We start from the raw sequence: 19,425 nt of genomic DNA, 5'->3' as shown, positions 1-19,425 counted from the left end.
TTCTGTGTTGTACCGCACCGACGTGCGCAACGAACTCACGAGTGCTTGAGTTGTTCCCACCGACGTGGGCAACGCACTCACCGGATTTGCTGCAACGAACGTAGAGTTCTGTGTTGTACCGCACCGACGTGCGCAACGAACTCACGAGTGCTTGAGTTGTTCCCACCGACGTGGGCAACGCACTCACCGGGGTTACTGCAGTCAAACCATGAGTACTAGATAACGTGCCACCGACGTGGTCATACTCACGAGTGCCCTTGATGTGCCACCGACGTGGTCACGCACTCACCGGGGTTGCCGCTGCAACCTTGAGTTTTATTTTCCTATTTTACGCCACTGACGTGACAGCGAACTCAAGACTGTTTTCTAGATGATCCACCGACGTGGTCACACTCGCCGGGGTTGCTGCAGGTTAACCTGAGTTATGAAACCGAATTTTGCTTTATGAATTTAGTACCTGATAACCACCACCACCAGTAGTTGCAAATAATGTTGCTTTTAGCAACGAAAATAATGACAAAATATCGTCATCACGAACCTTTATCGCGTGAGAAAGAAAAACAAACAAACAAACAAACAAAAAACAAACAGGACGCAACGTGCATGCTGGGCGTGTGACAATAACTGTAGTTAAATACATAGTGCAATATATTTCGATAACACTAGAAAGAATATAGACGTAACTAAAACGAATAGACTAAAATAACAGCTAGACACTAAGACTAGAATAACCCTGGAATGGAAACAGGCCGCCAGAATAGTGTTGCTTTTGGCAATGAAAATTATGACTAAGAGTCGTCATCAACAAGCCTTTATCGCGTGAGAAAAACGAGACTGGACGCAACGTGGATGCTGGGCGTGTGACAATAGCTGTGATTAAAAGCATAGTACAATATAGTTGGCGAATAAAACATGACTAAAAAGTGTTTTACGAAAATAAGACTCCTAAAATGTCTCTTCATTTTCGTTGACCTAAACTAGGCGATAAAGACTTATAACGTTATTTTGTTCAACTGGAACTTCAACTGTTCCAGACATAACATCAATTTTCAACCGTTTACCTTATTTAACAAAACTACGCACTTTTAACTCCGATAATATCTAAATGGAATTACGATAACACTGGAAAGAGTATGAATGTAACTAAAACTAATAAAAACTAAAATGACAGCTTGACACAAGACTAGACTAACACTAGAAAGGAACAGGCCGCCAAAAACAGCTATGGTTGCAAACGTGTAAAACCTGTCTTAACCGACGTTAGAGAGCATCGTGTGCGCTTGAAGAAAGAACCTTGAACTCGACCGGATGTAGGACGTTGAGTACTGTGTTGTACCGCACCGACGTGTGCAACAAACTCACGAGTGCCTGAGTTGTGCCCCAATTGTGCGTTGACATGGTCAACGCACTCACCGGGGTTACTGCAGTCAACCATGAGTAATAGATAACGTGCCACCGACGTGGTCATAGTTACGAGTGCCCGAGTCGTTACCGCTGCGCTTTGGCCAACGCACTCACCGGGGTCGCCGCTGCGAACCTTGAGTTTTATTTTTTCCATGATATGCTACCAACGTGACACCGAACTCAAGAGTGTTTTCTAGATGATCCACCGACGTGGTCAAACTTGCCGGGGTTACTGCAGGTTAACCTTGAGTTATATAGCCAAATTTCGCTTTATGAGTTTAGTACCTGATAACCACCACCAGTAGGTGCAAATAGTGTTGCTTTTGACACCTAAATTATGACTAAATGTCGTCATCAACGAACCTTTATCGCGTGAGGAGAACAATGCTGGTCATATGACAATAACTATAATTAAATACGTAGTGCAATGTTGTTGGCGAATACAAACGAGACTGAAAGTGTTTTACAAAATAAGACTGCTAAAATGTCTTCATTTCCGTTGACCTAAACTAGGCGATAAACTGTAATACGTTATTTTGTCCAACTGGAACTTCAACTGTTGAGACATAACGACATCAATTTTCGACCGTTTACCTTATTTAACAAATCTACGCACTTGTATCTTTGATAATACCTAAACGGAATTTCGATATCACTGGAAAGAGTATGAACGTGACTGAACTAATAAAAACAAAAATGACACCTTGACACCAAGACTAAAACTAGAATGGAAACAGGCCGCCAAAAACAGCTGTAGTAGCAAACGTGATAAACCTGCCTTAACCGACGTTAGAGCATTGTGTGCGCTTGGAGGAAGAACCATGAATTCAACCGGATGTAGGATTCGTAAACTGTGGAAGACCGCCTTCCCAGCCCTTTGATAGACGCGACCGGCAACCCTTGTTCAGCGGCTGTGGTTGCCGCTCCAATCCGGGAGGAGTGGCCAGTGTAGACAGTGGCGCCTCCAGAAGATTATTCCAGGGGTGGCCAATGGGGGCCACAGCAAATCTATAAACATCCCGGGCAGCGATTGTTGGCCGGGGGGGGGGGGGGGGGGGGGGACTACATTATAATATAATCTAGACTACATTATATATTTTAAATAAATATGCATAATAAAAATTGTCTTAGGGGTGGCAAATGGGGTGGCAAAGAATGATTTTGGGGTGGCAGTAGCCACCCCTCGCCACCCCATGGTTGCGCCACTGAGTGTAGAGGGGAGATGGTAGGCCGCACCCTTCTACCACCGTCGCGAGATGGACTCTGAACCACCCTTGAGGCATTGGCAGGCCGCAAATAAACAGGTGATTCGGGGACGTGCATTGCCGAAGCTTGAGATAAAGGAACATGGAAGCGTAAGGACAGGGAGTTGTTGATTCTTGAAATGATAATAGTAACAGCTGCTCCTAGGCTATCGCTTTTAGATGGAAAAATGCCTTGCAAGAAAGAGAAGGTGACATCGGCGAAAGTCAGGCCCCGTGTAGGGGAAAAAGTCTGAGTAGGAGACGTGTACGCATTTGCGCATGAACGCAAGAACGCATAAACCCGTAAACCCGTAGAACGCGTAAACCCGTAGAACGCGTAAACCCGTAGAACGCGTAAACCCGTAGAACGCGTAAACCCGTAGAACGCATGAACCCGTAGAACGCATGAACCCGTAGAACGCATGAACCCGTAGAACGCTGTGAGAAACACCGTCTCGAGTAATATGTTAAAATAAGGATGAAATCTCCCAGAGAGCACACTAATCTATTCAAAATATCGAGTGTGAGTTGGAGTGGCCAACACACATAAATAATTGTAATACACCAAAATTGTTAACTGTCATACATAGCTAAACAAGCAAATGAAAAATTAAATACCCCGTGTAGGGGAAAAGTCTGAGTAGGAGACATGTATGCATGGACGCATGAACCCGAGAACGCATGAACCCGAGAACGCTGTGAGAAACACCGTCTCGAGTAATATGTTAAAATAAGGATGAAATCTCCCAGCTCTGAGAGAGCACACTAATCTATTTGAAATATCGAGAGTTGGAGTGGCCTACACGCGTAAATAATTGTAATACACCAACATTGTTAACTGTCATACATAGCTAAACGAGCAAATGAAAAATTAAATACCAACGCGACTGAAGCTATTAACAATAAGACTATAAATAATAATATAAAATTATACCATAATGTACCTGTTCTTTGTCTTTGGATCTTTTGAATAAATTGATCGATATGTGAATCGCATCGCGAGCAGAGGAACGTGAGAGTTAGTGAGCAGCAGCTGAACCAATCTAAAAGTCCCTTCGTCAATAAAAACCTTAGTGATATTCAGTTACCACAGTGCCTAAAACCCATCAACTTCATTCATGTTAAAGTGAAAAACCTCAGACACAAGAAGTTAACCGAACAGTGCACTAGGCCCTCTCGAATGCCAGGCCGAAACAACATGTCTCGCTACGACTCCTTTCAGCTGCCCACCCCTCCTTCTCCAGCAAAAAGTCATAACAGAAAACGGCTAATAAAAGGCTTGAGGTGGCGTTATGAAGAGAAAACTCACACATTTTTTAGTACACGGTATAAAGATAATTATGAACCTTTGATTGCGAACGTAGAGTTCTGTGTTGTACCACACCGACGTGTGCAACGAACTCACCGAATTCAACCGGATGTAAAATCCGTATGCTGTGGAAGACCACCTTCCCAGCCGTTTTGACGCTGCTTTGTTATCGCAAAACATGGTTATACGTTAACGCCGCCATGCTTTGCCCCACAGAACGCTAGCTGCTACGATAGGGTAAAGCTCGAACAGCGCAGACGACTCGACCCGAGGGCAAACGTGCCAGCTTCGACTGGCCATCTCTCAGCAGACCATTGCCCTTGGAAGAAACCCCCTAACCCGACCGAGGGAGCCGCATCCTGAAGCTGGACTGGTAGAGCTGTGAGAGAGAATACGCTGCGGGGGCTAACGCGGGGACTGCAATAGCCATGGTAGCAGGGCACGTGCCAGGTGCGTAGCCTGTGAAGGCGGAGGAAGCCGAGCCTGATGGTTGCTGGAAGTAGAAAGGCGCCGTGGCGACTGACGACAGCGGGTTGGGGGCCTGGACCCGTCCGGGAGTTCCGCATGGTGTTTCGACGGCGTCCATCCTGGCGCCAAATGCTTTGCACCAACTCGGCGAGGGTTTGTAGAACCAGGCGGATGTCCGTGTTGGGAACTTCTTGGTGGTGTTGTTTAGGATACCGGGGACCGAAATTAACGGCTTTCTGCGCTCACTTGCTCGGACCAGAAGTAGTAGGCCGACCAGCACGAATCCAAAGTTATGACCTCTTGGTGTGTATTAACCGACGTAGCAACTAAGCGACGAGATATGCGAGATAATCAGAAGCACAGTAAAGCAGCAGCATGCGTCGAACAAAGACCTGAGCAGCAAAGACATATGTTAGACTACTCTTTATAGAGCAGGTGTAGGCAGGTGATTGGTAGCTGGTGATTGGTGATTGGCGGCCAGCCGCGCGTGATTTGAGTCCTCCTGGTAGAACTACCAGCAAGCTTAACATTTATTAAAAGTGGTCGTACAATCTAGAAATAATAATCGGCAATACTTAAAAATTAGACCGAATGAGTGCGATAAAATATTATTCAAATTTATAAATTCATGTTATCCACAATGACAAATGTCATTTAAAATTAAAAATAGAATCAACGGAAATATGCTTTTGAACAACTAACTACGGTACACAAGTTTGTATTTCTACAATAGAAACGCAAAGTTCCAGAGCCAGATGCAGACACACCGGAGCCTACGAACCTGTGTGAAGTTGGCCCCCCATCTCATTCAAAATATTAAAATAACACTGCTGTTCGTTTGTGCTAGGTTTGTGCTGGTTTGTGCCGTAAAAATTATCGTTTGTGCTGGTAAGGATTTTGAGTAATTCAAAATTGCATTTTCTGGCATGTGACGTCACCCAGCCCCCCGTTCACGCCCAAATCTCATCAAAATAGTCCCAATCGTTAGTGCTACGTTTGTGCTGGTTTGTGCCGTCAAAAGAAATTGTTTTGCTATTATGGTTTCTTAGTTTTTCCCGTTTGATTTTTCACACATGACGTCACTCAGCCCCCCGTCCTCCTTCAAATCGCGTCAAAATGGTCTCTATCGTTAGTGCTACGTTTGTGCTGGTTTGTGCAGTCAAAATAAATATTTGTGCAACTATAGTTTAAAAGGTATTCCAGTTTGATTTTTCTCACGTGACGTCACTCAGCCCCCCCTCCATCTTCAAATCGCGTCAAAATTGTCTCTATGTTTAGTGCTACGTTAGTGCTGGTTTGTGCTGTTAAAAGAAATGTTTTTGATACTTTACTTTTTAAGTAATTAATACAACTTTATTTTCCCTCCTTGTTATGTAAACAGTCCACTTGTTATGCAACCATCACCCCTAGAACGCTCAAATCGTGTCAAAATGGTCTCTATCGTTAGTGCTACGTTTGTGCTGGTTTGTGCAGTCAAAAGAAATGTTTGTGCCACTACAGTTTAAAAGATATTCCAGTTTGATTTTTCTCACGTGATTTAACTCAGCCCCCCTGTGCATCTTCAAATCGCGTCAAAATGGTCTATATGTTTAGTGCTACGTTAGTGCTGGTTTGTGCTGTTGAAAGAAATGTTTTTGATACTTTACTTTTTAAGTAATTAATACAACTTAATTTTGCCCTCTTGCCACACACACACACACACACACACACACACACACACACAGTGTATCTGCTCGCATTTCTTCCATTTTGTAGGCCTAGATGTATGTAAAAGTTCATATAATTGATCATCGCTATTTGGAATGATTATTTCTTCGCCTATTCCAGAACACCCCCACTTTTGGAAAGCTTGATACGCCCCTGTACATGTGATCCCCCAAACAAAAGTTTGACACGTCTTCGCCAACTTGTACGGGAATGGCGGGTCAGCAATTAAACCGTTATCTTCTTGAAAGTTCCACTGGACCAAAAACCAAATTTGTTTTGTTTTAAACATAGTCATTCGTATTATGTAATCGTCAACATATTAATCTTCGTCATTCTATCAATGTTACTGAAATGAGTCTCACATTTCGAGAAAAAAAAGTAAAATCTGATAATTTTACGCCATTCTCCACCAGACACACGTCATCTTCCCGCTCTGCTGCGCCCGCAGGTGGCGTTACTTTCTTGACGTCAGACTACCTTTCCCGATAGATTAACGCTACGGTGTGTGTGGATCTTTTCTCTATGATAGTTACAAAACGACTGTAAAAAAACAACTATTTTTTTAAATCACAGTGTTCAAATTCAATCAGTATCAGTGGGTTCCGTGGGTCATTAAACCTCCATCTTCTGCATTTATTAAAAACCTAAATAATATACTGTCGTATCACAAATGAATATTAACAAAAACACATTGCTCTGTATAGAATCACATTTGCATTTTAGTAAGGATGTTCAAACAAGTGCCAAGCATTCACAATTGTTGGTTGACCCGTTACCCGTTCAAACTGGAGAACATGCAGAAGACAGGTAGGCCACTCAAAAAGACAGCTGATGTATCAGGCTTATGAACCATTTATTTACATTTACATTTAGGGCATTTAGCAGACACTTTTATCCAAAGCGACTTACAATAAGTACATTTGTCATAAGAAGTGCATCACTATATCGCTGTCGGTACAGAAAGGATGATCATAGAACCAATTGCAAGTACCACAATCGCTAGGCTAATCAATTCGCCGTGTTACAGCCATGATAGCAGCTACTGCAGTTGCTACACAGTTAAGTACTATAATACAATACAATGCAATACAATACAGTACAATACAATACAATACAGTGTACAATGGTTGCCAGAAGGGGGGGGGGGGTGGCTATGCAGTGTCGAGGTGGACTCTGAACAGGTGAGTCTTCAGTCTTTTTCGGAAGATAGTGAGCGACTCTGCGGTCCTGAGAGCTGCAGGGAGCTCGTTCCACCACTGAGGTCCCAAAACCGAGAAAAGTTGTGACTTTGCTGAACGGCCTTTGCTAGCTCTTAGTGATGGCGGTTCCAGAAGTCCAGCTGAGGTAGTTGAGCGGAGGGAGCGAGCTGGGGTGTGTGGCTTTAGCAATGCTTGGAGGTAGGCAGGGGCAGTTCCATCGACTGCCTTGTATGCCAGTACCATCGTCTTAAATTTTATGCGAGCTACTACAGGGAGCCAGTGGAGGTCCCGGAAGAGGGGGGTCACATGGGAGAACTACGGTAGGTTGAACACGAGGCGCGCTGCCGCATTCTGGATGCGCTGCAAAGGTTTAATCGCAGAGGCAGGAAGTCCAGCCAGGAGTGAGTTGCAGTAGTCGAGGCGGGAGTTGACCAGTGATTGGACTAGAAGCTGAGCTGCTTCCCTTGTGAGGAAGGGCCGGATTCTGCGGATGTTGTAAAGTGCAAATCTGCAGGATCGGGCGACCGCAGTGATGTTTGCAGTGCAGGATAAATGATTGTCCAATAGCACACCAAGGTTTCTGGCAGTTAGAGAGGGAGATACAGTGATGTTCTCGACGGTGACCAGTCCATGTGTGGGCAATCTTTCCCTGGGATTAGGAGGAGCTCAGTTTTGTTGAGGTTAAGCCTCAGGTGATGGGCGGTTGTCCAGGTGCTGACGTCCGCCAGACATTCCGATATGCGTGATGCAATCAGGGTTTTATCAGATGAGGGGAAAGAGAGAAATAGCTGAGTGTCGTCAGCATAGCAGTGATAGGAAAAGTCGTGTGATGCAATTACCGAGCCCAGAGACCTGGTATAGAGGGAGAACAGAAGAGGCCCAAGTACAGAGCCTTGAGGGACACCAGTTTCAAGCATGCAAGGTTTGGACAAGGAGCCATTCCATGTCACTTGATAGGTGCGGTTCGTCAGGTAGGATGTGAACCAGGAAAAAGCAGATTCAGCGATGCCAAGTTCGGCAAGAGTGGCAAGAAGGATCTGGTGGTTCACTGTGTCAAATGCTGCGGACAGGTCGAGGAGAATGAGAACCGATGAGAGGGACGAGGTTCTGGCAGCACGGAGGGACTCAGTCCCCGCGAGCTTTATAGCAGCCAGTCACTCCAGCCTGTGTCATAGTGATCTGCCTCATCGTCTGACGTCCGGCCTGCAGTTCTGCAGTTCTGTAGTTATGTTTCGTGGTGGCAATATGCTTATCAATGGAAGATTTCCGTTTATGTTCAACCACAATGTTGCATGCAGTGCAAAATAATTTCCCCCCGCCTTCATGTAGAATACCAGGATACAGCTTTTCCCATCTGTTTCAGTCCCTTGGGCGGTGAAAATAGCCGACACACTTGGTTGCTGCGGGTCTGCCTTCCCGAACTCATTGTTGTGTTTCAGGAGCATGGGTTGCCGCATAGTACTTGTAGTACTCTGGTAGCTCAATTTCTCTTGGCATATTTTGCATTCCACTTTATGAACTCCTATTTCTGTAAAATATTTCCATTCTTCACTGCGCTTTGCTCTAACCGCCGTCTCTCAACTTTTTGAATTTAGGCGTTGTGCACACTGCACGGCACACGCCACACAGAAAATTGATACATTTGCTTCAGAAAACTATAGTAGATTAAACTTCATTTCATCTGAGTGTGTATGTGCAAACTCGAGTTTACCTGTCCACCAACCTACTGGACAGGTAAGGTACTCGAGTATTCGATTTGTCAGACCCATTCCTACTATACAGTAAGCTTATTAACCATTTCTGATGTAATAAACCATATATTAGGCTTATCGACCATTTCCGATGTAGTAAGCCAAATATTAGGCTTATCAAACGTCTATAATGTAATAAACCATATATTACCTTTCTATATCTCTTTCTACCCAGGCTCCTTCAAGATCAGAGGAGTAGCCAATCAGTTCGCCAGGAGGCCAAAGGGAGGCCACTTTGTCACCATGTCTGCAGGGAACTATGGGAAGGCGTTTGCGTACGCCTCCAAGCACTACGGCTCCAAGGGCAAGGTGGTGATGCCAGAGACCGCCCCCCTCTCCAGATCCGTCCTCATACAGGTGAGCCCACATGCTGTTGTGTGCTTGGACACGAAGGGTTACAAACCTATCACCACACACACATGACAGGAAGCGGTACAAACACACAACCATGAGTAGGCGACTATTAACATGCCAACAGAAACGTAACAACAGAAACATTTGACCACGAACATACAAATAGAAGCACGCGATCACAAATAATTAAATAAATAATTAAAGCTGGAAGCACCATTTAACGGGGGCCAAGCCTAAAGCAGACCAATAAGACCCTGAAAGACCATCATGGTTAATTTGACCTATGCTTCTTTAAGTACAACAAGTTTGGTGGTGATTGACTCAAAATGATTGGGTCAAGGTAAAATTTGGACGATTTTGAGCCTCTGGCAGCCATGTTGTTTTGTCAATCGACTTCATCTTATTTGAGCAGTTTGAACTTTGGTCCCCAACAGCCACTAAGTTAGACCCGCTCAAATCAAACATTCTGTCTATGAACTGTGTTCATTTTAGTTACATGCCTGGCAATGACAATAAAGTATTCATTCATTCATTCATTCATTCATGCCACGCCAATTTTGATGAAACGCCCTAATTGAAAATATGTGGATTTCATCTTGTTCATAGGAGAAAAAGATCATAGGAGTCAATCTTGATGTTGATATTAGCATTCAAGTCTTAACGCGTTCTAAACCACACCCTGTTTAGAAGTCAATGGCTCCTTGGTTCTTTAATATTTATTGTATAGACTTCCCTTTATGTCAGATTAAAGACATTGGTCCATAGATGATATGTTCTAAAGGTTTTTGTCTATGTCAAACAACCAATCCTTAGGGATCTCATGGCCCTGCGGTCTTTGGTGAGGGTTTCAGTTCGCAATAATATATACAACCACCAGTTGGTTCCGTTTCAATTCCATTGAAAAAGCTTTATAGCAGCCAGTCACTCCAGCCTGTGTCATAGTGATCTGCCTCATCGTCTGACGTCCGGCCTGCAGTTCTGCAGTTCTGTAGTTATGTTTCGTGGTGGCAATATGCTTATCAATGGAAGATTTCCGTTTATGTTCAACCACAATGTTGCATGCAGTGCAAAATAATTTCCCCCCGCCTTCATGTAGAATACCAGGATACAGCTTTTCACGATCTTTCGCAGTTATTTTGGTCGGCAAGTGTGAAACATTGGACGCGCACATGCTGCATGAATGCTTGAATCGCTTGAACGTAGTAAACACGGAAGTAAGGCAGAAGGTAGTTTGTCGACGCCACTGATTGGTCAAATTTGCGGGAAAGTTGCGGTGGTTAGTTAAAATTGCGACAACGCCCTCAATTCGCGGTGATTGGTTGATGTTGCGTTGAAATTGCAAATTGCGACATCGCGAAACCCAGAGGGGTGTTCCACGAACGGAGGTTTAACAAACACTGAGTTAACGCTGAACTCTAGGTTGATTGACCCTGTGCCGACCAACCCAGAGTTTTCGGTTCCACAGCAGCGGTTATGCATTAGTTCAATCAACTCGGGGTTGGTTAACACAGGGTTGTGCGCGTCCACGCCAAACTTAAAAAGACGTGATGTATGGATCATGGAAACCCTGATCGATATGGCGAAACGGGCCGCTTATTTCAATGAAATGGAACTCCAGGTTCTCCTGGAGAGCTATGACGAGGAGAAGGACATTATCACAAGAAAAGGGAACGCTAAAACCTCTGGAACCCGGAGAACCAAAGCCTGGCAGCGGATCGCTGACCGTGTAAATGCGTTAGTTACACGTCAAAAGCATGATCCTTAATATTTGAGCCATGAATATATAAATATCCCAGTTAAGCATTCTTAAAGATCCTACCACATAACCCCTTTCTTCTAAAACAATATGTAGGCCTACTCCGATTGCTTCCAAGCGGTCAGAGGATCAAGTATAAAAATGAAGTATAAAAAACATACAAACTGGTAAGCTTTTCCCACCATCGTATTGGTAGCCTATAAATTTAAATAAGCCATTTGTTTAAGCCAATCGTGAAAAGGCCCACAGTCGGCAGACTGGATCTGGCCCTCAAATTGTCTTGACCCCGGTGGAGGAGTTAATAAACATCAATTCAGGGCGCCCTGGCATGGAGGGGGTACCTGGAGGTACCTACCGCCTCAGAGAGTCATGGGCCATAGCCTACCCCACACTGGTTGAATGTAGGTTTTTGTGTTTTCTTGTATTTTAGATTTTTTTTGCCTACGAAGTAACACATGCAAACCGTGTGCTTGCCACAGCGCATACTATTCGAAATGTTTCTTTTTTTGGTAACCTGGTAGAAAACCTAAAAGTGACAATTCATCAACTTCACAGATCAAGATGGATCAGTGCTTGTAATGAAGCCGCCGGCTACGATCGAACATTCTCCAGTGGATGCAAGTCCGTCAGGACTATTTTATACTTTATGTTGTAGGCCTAAATGCCTCTCGGCATAGTAGGTTACTCAGACAATATTGCTCTATGATAGGAGGCCGATACAAATCTTGGATGGGTCATCTGAAACGACTGTGATGTGCTCAGCATCTCCAACATTATAGCCTAGATAAAACTACCATTTGAAAAAAACGGAGGGCTACGCAAATAGTCTGCAGTGAACTGAGGCCAGGTCCTCGATTGGTAGTGTTGGCTATGTAAGGCTATTTAAATATATTAAAGATTTGCGCGAGAATCTATATCTCTCCACTCCAGCAAAAAGTCATCCAATATGCCAAGATGTCGAGCCGTGGTCTTATCAATCGCTCCCGGTGGATTGCACGTATAATATGCGCTCTGATATCAGCAGTTTTCTCATCAAAAGGGCATGCCATTGTGAACACATGAAATCTGCGGTGAACGCCGGTTGAAATACCCAAAACCGGGTTATGTTTCAAACTTAACCTGCGCAAAACCTGGTCCGACCAGGTTTGATTCAGAGCATATGTTGCTATAGCAACTAACATACCGTGATCCTTTTGGAACGGAAAACCTAGGGTTACAGCAAACCCTGGGTTAACTTACCCGGTTATGTGATAAAACCGGCTTTGTGGAACACCCCACTGGAGGGTCTGATTACCAACGCATTATTTAGCTTTATTACACGGGTCTTTTCAAGGTTCCGTTCACTTGCATGGGCACTTCACAACTTCCGGCGGTCAATTATTTTTGGATAATTCATTGGCAATGGATGAATAATGACCGCTGTCAAGGTAAACAAAAGGACTTTTTGCCTTTGTTATCACTCTGCACGTTGTCCGGTAACTTGTCAATGTAATAAGCTGGATATGATTCAACCCAAGCGCTGTCGGTTGCTAAGCGAGGACGTCAACGTCTTGGGCGGACTATTTCTCTGCTGATCAACACTATGAATGCTGGTAACAAATACATTGTAAATAAATTGTTTCGTTTTGGGAAGTAGCAGTGTAATAAGCGGGATAATGTATAGAACTTCGCCGGTCATTTTCGAAAAATTAGCCCCTTCATGGTGAAGCAAGACACCTCTGCTGCGCGCCGGTGTCCTGTTCGCCCTGTCGGGGCTTATTTTCTCGATAATGACCGGCGTTCTAGATACATTATCCCTTACTTGTTTTTTGTACCTGATGGAAGATTGTTTTTTCCCAACGTGTTTTTTGCTTTATTAATGCATAATAATTAATGCTGTTGTAACGGGTCCCAGGTGGGATCGCCGTGGACAGATTATAGATAACTGAAACAAAGAGAAAAGAATGCTGACACGGGAGACGTGACTTGTCTTTTCAGATCCTCATTAGTTATATTTATTCATTTAACTTCTCAATTTACTGAAGGTTACCGTTTATCTTCACATTGTCCATGCATTTTAAACTCAGCATCATATTACTCCATATGTTGTCTAATTAGACATATTTTCCATGTTCTTAAAACAAACCAAAATACACAAAAAATACTCTTCAATTCAAAACACACCTTTTCTCTCAGTGTTGTTCTTTCATCTCTCTGATACTATAAACAGTTTGTACAAGGTGCATCTTTAATGCTCTTAAAACCCATTAGGTTTTACGGAACTAGTATTTTTAATAGTACCTACCTTGTAGGCTATATCAAACATTTTCTTATTACTGAACTTCAAATAACTTTTCTTAACGGTATCTTTAAGGTGCTTTACAACAATCAATAAACATTTTAATACTTTACAAAACGTAAAGAAGTGTGCCACGTGTGGTGTTATTCCAATAAAACAAAAAGGTAGAGACGAGCGTGATCCGTATTAGCTTAAAGCTACTAGCCTAACGGTAAAACTTCCAACGGCGCCGTCATTACAAGTCTCTCGGCGAGCGTCGGACCTTACTAGCTAGTAGCTTAAAGCTACTAGCCCAACGGTAAAACTTCCAACGGCGCCGTCATTACAAATCTCTCGGCGAGCGACGGACCTTACTAGCTACACATGTACTCATTTTAACACTCATACTTTACTAAAACATTTCACCACACATTATCCAATCACTAACATCAACTTGTTTTACATTTTAAACACATAACCCACCTGAAACAAAGAGAAAAGAATGCTGACACGGGAGACGTGACTTGTCTTTTCAGATCCTCATTAGTTATGAGGATCTCACGGGGATTCAGGCAAACCACAATATTACTGTGCCTCCTACTGGCAGGATAGTGCAATTGCATTGTGAAAATGTAAAACTATAAAAGATATTGCTCATACAAAATAAGATCAATTTAGTAGGAAATAGTGTGTCTTAATAATATAAAATGGTGTAGTATATAAAAACGTAATATACACAAATGTGGGCACACATCAGTGGGCATCACACTGTCAAGTGATTAAAATATGTAATCGCAATTAATCACATTAATGTAAATTAACTCACGATTAATCGCAAAAAAAATTATATTCTAAATATCCCTTGATTTTGTGCTGCTAGCCTTTTAGTGAGTCAGAGAGTGTTGAGAAGAACAGTAATTAAATATATTTGGTATGATGGATATAAAAGAGACTGCAGTGAATTCAACCCGGTCCACTTGACAAACTTCAATAGCCCAGGCTTTTATTTGTTTCAATCACTGAACTTTCGAACAAAACTCTTGCTCAGCAAAGATGGGAAAATACTATAACATTTATTATTTAAACCAGTATGAATATTCCCACCGTACGTAAGCCTATACACATTACCAGGCTATCGAATAACGCCCACACACACAGACACACACACACACACACACACACACACACACACACACACACACACACACACACACACACACACACACACACACACACACACACACACACACACACACACACACACACACACACACACACACACACACACACGTGCGGTGGCGGAGTGGTAATCGGGAGAGTCGGGAGAATTCCCGGTGGGCTGTTAACGTTTCGGGGCTGTCGGGCTGATTACTGCGGGATAACAATATTGCGTTTATCAAAGTACCGCCGTCCGGCAGCCTGAGCTGTGCGATCGCAACCTCTCATTCACTCAACACCGACGCAACACTCTGTGAACAGACACAAACTGTGAACGTCGCAACATAGTCGATTTTGTCTAGAGGAGAGTAACTGAGCGGCCCCTCCTGAAGTGGTATACAGGTGGGCCTTGAACTGCGATTGGTCAGAAAGACTTAACGACAGCATGACGGCACTATTGTTGTTAAGGCCGCCTTAACAATAGGCCTACAGTGCTGGGGGAAACACTGAACATTATTCTATCAACACAGACATTGATATTGATAGTCTGGCGTTATAATTGATTTGCCTCAGGTGTACTGTGAAGTGGTTAAAACTGTTTTTATTGGCAGGATAGCAGAAACCATCAACTTGCGCTAGCCTAGCACCAGCGATCTCTGCAACCAGAAGGACTGAATCAAACGTGTTGAAAACGGTCTCCAATGATAAATAATTTGGACATTATGTCCAATGTCCATAATTCCAGACTACCCCTTTAAGGCTTGTTCGCTTATCCGGGAGAACTGCATTTTTTGGTAAGGTGTGTGGAAGAGAATTTGACTCGCCCCAACTGAAAATTAGTCCAATTAGTTCCAAGCAAAGAAAATTATGTGTGTGTTAGGGTTGCCGCGGTGTGGACATTTTCACACCGAGTAATACGCTCGTGTCAACACCGGTATTACCGGTATAAACGGTATTAACTTTGAAACTATAGGTCAACCGCCATCTTCTCCGTCAACTCTCCTCTCACACTCGGTGACAGCGGCTGGCAGCGCGCCAATTCTCGTCGTCTTATAACGTTCTTTATACAACGGGGACCTAAATCCAGCGATCTGATTGGTTCCCAACTGTTGTATAATGAGCGTATACATAACTGCTATGACGCCCGATCATTTTGTGAAAGTTTGCATATCACTCCGCGCTTGGAAGTAGAAACAGTTACAAAGTAAAACATATGTTGGATGATGGAGAGGGTGTAAATGTTGTTACTCCGGGAGTGAGCAAGGCGATGGAGAGACTAACGAAAGCTTAGGCACACGGCGAGTGAACTGCTCCATAGGATAAATTGCCGGCGAACCGCTCTATCGGAGCCTTCTCTCGGAGGGACGCTAAAGTGTGTTGCATAGTGACCGTCGATGCATAGCGGCAGCCAGGAGGGACTACTTTTTGGTAGTCTTTAATAAAAACGGCTATTTTGACTTTCTTGCTTTCTTTTTACTGTCCGTCCACACCAGAAGCGAATTGAGCGACCAAATCGCCGGAAGTCATTCACTTTCTATGGGCAAGAGCGACCAAAGCGACCAAAGCGACCAACGCTACCAGCGGCCAAAGTTGAGCGACCAGAGCGTCAAAAAGAAGTTGAAAACTTTTTAACTTTATGCAAATGACTATTATTCGCTTCAGCGACCAAACACTGACAGCCAATCGGAATGTAGACGCTCTTCGCTTGCGTGGATCCCAGGGAACATCGGCAGGCACTTTGGTTCCTACCTACCTTTATTCACTCACTGAACAAAATGTCGGCTGAAGTATTAATCGCGGCTGTGGGCACCCGGTGTTGTACGAACCCACCCTTTTTCAGTTCAGAGATCGAAACGCCATAGTGGTTTGGATATCAAGTGATGATAAGCGGGAGTATTTATAGGCTACATCTAGAACGTTCGTATTTAAGCGGGAATCATTATAATTTGCTCTACATGCCACCAATCTAACCAACCAATCGCGTGTAGCATGCTTTAAACAAAACATAAATCGTCACATAAACAAACTAATCGACAAGACGAGGGATAAATGACAAGGGATATATCTCTTGTCTTTTATCCCTCTATTCCCCACTATTCACGGAGCCTGAGGTGAATCATTTTTAAATAAATAGTCTAGATAGATAGATAGTCAAGTCTTTATTAATACCAAACGACACAAATCGTCGGGAATCCATTTAGGTGGTTCGTCCCACACAGGACAGTAGCCTACAAGACCACACAGAACAAGTCTGACTGGACATACACACAATACATCACATTAAACTAGACACGCGTTGATAGATAGATAGATAGATATGTTCCATTATTTGCCTTGCGGAGCCAACCAGTCCTGTGCACGTATGCAAATTAGCCATAATAATAATAATAATAATACATTTAATTTAGAGGCGCCTTTCAAGACACCCATGGTCACCTTACAGAGCATATAGTCATCATACATTATTTAAAAAAAAAAAACAAGACATTGTGTAAAAATAAATAAACATAAGCAATAAGAAATAAATAAAACAAAAACAAGACAAAACAAAACAAAAAAAACAATCAAAACAGTGATCAGTTAGACGTTGTGTGCGAGTTTGAACAGGTGAGTTTTGAGTTGTGACTTGAAGGTTGTAATGGTGTCTGATTGTTTTATGTGTGGGGGGAGGGCGCCAATGTCTATTCTTGAGCGACCAAAGCGAACAGAAAAATTCGCAGCGAAACTTTGTGAGCGACCAAAGCGTCTTTGACGCTTTGGTCGCTCCTGGTGTGGACGTACAGTTAAATGTAGTGTGTCTATGACTTTAGTTTCGCCATAACAGTAACCGTTGTATAAAAGCAATAGATCACTTCAGTCAGCGGCATGTGCTCATTATACCACTGTGAAGGGGGTCGCCGGCCCTCCGCTGCGCGTCGGGGCCGGACAACGCCCCTTAACAGTGGTATAATGAGCACATCCAGAGCCTGGCGTGATCTATTGCTTAAATATATATCATAATATCACGGCCAAAAGCTCTGTGCGACTCCGGATGGCCGTAGCGCGGGGAGCTCACGTAGGGATTTGGCTCCGCGGGGTTTGTTTACCGGCGTTGCTATGGTTACCGGTCTTGTAAGGAAGCACGTCAATTCTCGGCACGACAATTCTCCCGCACAGAGCAGAACCGTGGCCTATTCTACACATTTTAATTTTCTTAATTATAATTATATTATTAATAATTTTTACTGAATTAGTTTTTTATTACAAAAAAAAATAAATAATATTACTCGGTGTTGCCGGTGTGCAACACCGAGTAAACGGTGTTGGCCTCAACACCGGTAACCAGGGCCGTAGCACCAAATCCTGGGCCCCTATACTATAGGTACTGATGGACCCCCTGCGCCAAATTGTTGACGGGGGGGGGGGGGGGGGGTGTCCGGAGCGATTGTTGACGGGGGGGGGGGGGGGGGGGGGGTTGTGCGATTGTTGACGGGGGGGGGGGAGGTAAGATTATTGTTATTTTATTTATTTATTTTTTTTGGTCATGGGCCCCCCCTCTGCCTTGGGCCCCCCCACAACTGTCCCCTTTGTCCCCGCAGTCCGACGGCCCTGCCGGTAACACCGGTAATACCGTATACCGCGGCAACCCTAGTGTCTGTACACGTCATGTGTCACTACTCAGCTATTTTACAGATTTGAAACAACCCAAGCATTTTTTCCCCACGGTACGTCCATCCAGCGCCCAACCCTTTGATCGACCAATCAGGAGTCGATCCAAGTAATAACCGTTAACAGTTCAAACAATAACTTGTCCAAGTGGCAGGGAAAGCACTGAGAAGAACAGCTAACGCTACCGCACCGTACGAGTGAAAAGAGGAGATTTGTGAACCATTGTCAAATCATACGTGCATTTTAGAAGCAGGGAGACTATAGAAAAATGTCAAATTTGTCAGTTTGCCGTTTGTCTTTTCAATATGTTAACCTGCATCTTATTTATTTTATTTATTTATTTCAACCGCGACCCTCCCGCAATTCGTCCCAGTATTGCTTTTTTCTTCACGCATTCCACACAACCCGTGGATTATCCGCGGGTATTGCCGCCAACGGCTCATCCCTGCTAGTCTTGACTTTAATAGTTGGTTCTTTACTAGTTAGTAAACACCGCCCGTGAGCTCCAGCTGTTTGCGGGATTCCCTCGCACAACTGGCGGCGGGGTTCCCTCCATGTCAACAAGGGATATGTCATTGCGATACCCAAAATTTCTGGCATGCCAAAATTTTCGTTGTGTGGTTTTCGAACGTCGCAGACGAAAAATTTGCAGATCGCAAACATGTCACATTACAAGACCTCGTCTCGTTGCCGACTTTTCAAAATCATATACTACTTGCAAATTTGACTGTGACAGATGAATCAGGGGGAAATCAGGCTGAAATCGTGTAGTCTGAACCAGCCGCAGCTGCCCTTAATACAGACTTCTGGGTTTAACCCAAACAAAGTAACACGGATATGTTGAGTTTGTCTTTTATTTTAATTTATTTTTGTTGAAACTATAGCGGCCGAAATTATACTATGGCGTACGCCATAGTCCCGTCAATGTGAGGCAAACACTGTATGCAACAGTAGACCAGAGTAGTTAATATCATCATTTAACGTTTCAAACTGAGGAGTACAATTGTTAATTGTTGTAAAATGTTTAATGTAACCCTAACGAATATTATATATTTTTAATTTAAATCATTTTGTTATTGCAATGTTCTCCTTTTTCGTGGTAAGTAAAGCTAGGTAACCCTTTAAAAAATCATAACAGAATAATTTATATGTTGATCTATTTGTTATATG

The 19,425-nt window shown here is 43.6% G+C and overlaps 1 protein-coding gene across 1 annotated transcript in view; it reads left to right on the top strand.

Annotated features, from left to right (window-relative positions):
* The window catches only part of srr (serine racemase), a 133,940-nt gene that overhangs the window by 22,630 nt on the left and 91,885 nt on the right, over nt 1-19,425 (top strand). The window contains exon 3 of the mRNA XM_030341930.1: nt 9,258-9,439. Within this exon, the coding sequence (XP_030197790.1) occupies nt 9,258-9,439 (182 nt within the window). The remainder of the gene's footprint in view (nt 1-9,257; nt 9,440-19,425) is intronic.

This window comes from Gadus morhua, chromosome 19, assembly GCF_902167405.1.
Source record: "Gadus morhua chromosome 19, gadMor3.0, whole genome shotgun sequence".
Taxonomy (NCBI): domain Eukaryota; kingdom Metazoa; phylum Chordata; class Actinopteri; order Gadiformes; family Gadidae; genus Gadus; species Gadus morhua.
Note: the sequence above shows the minus strand (reverse complement) of the source record. Positions and strands in the feature narration are given on the sequence as shown.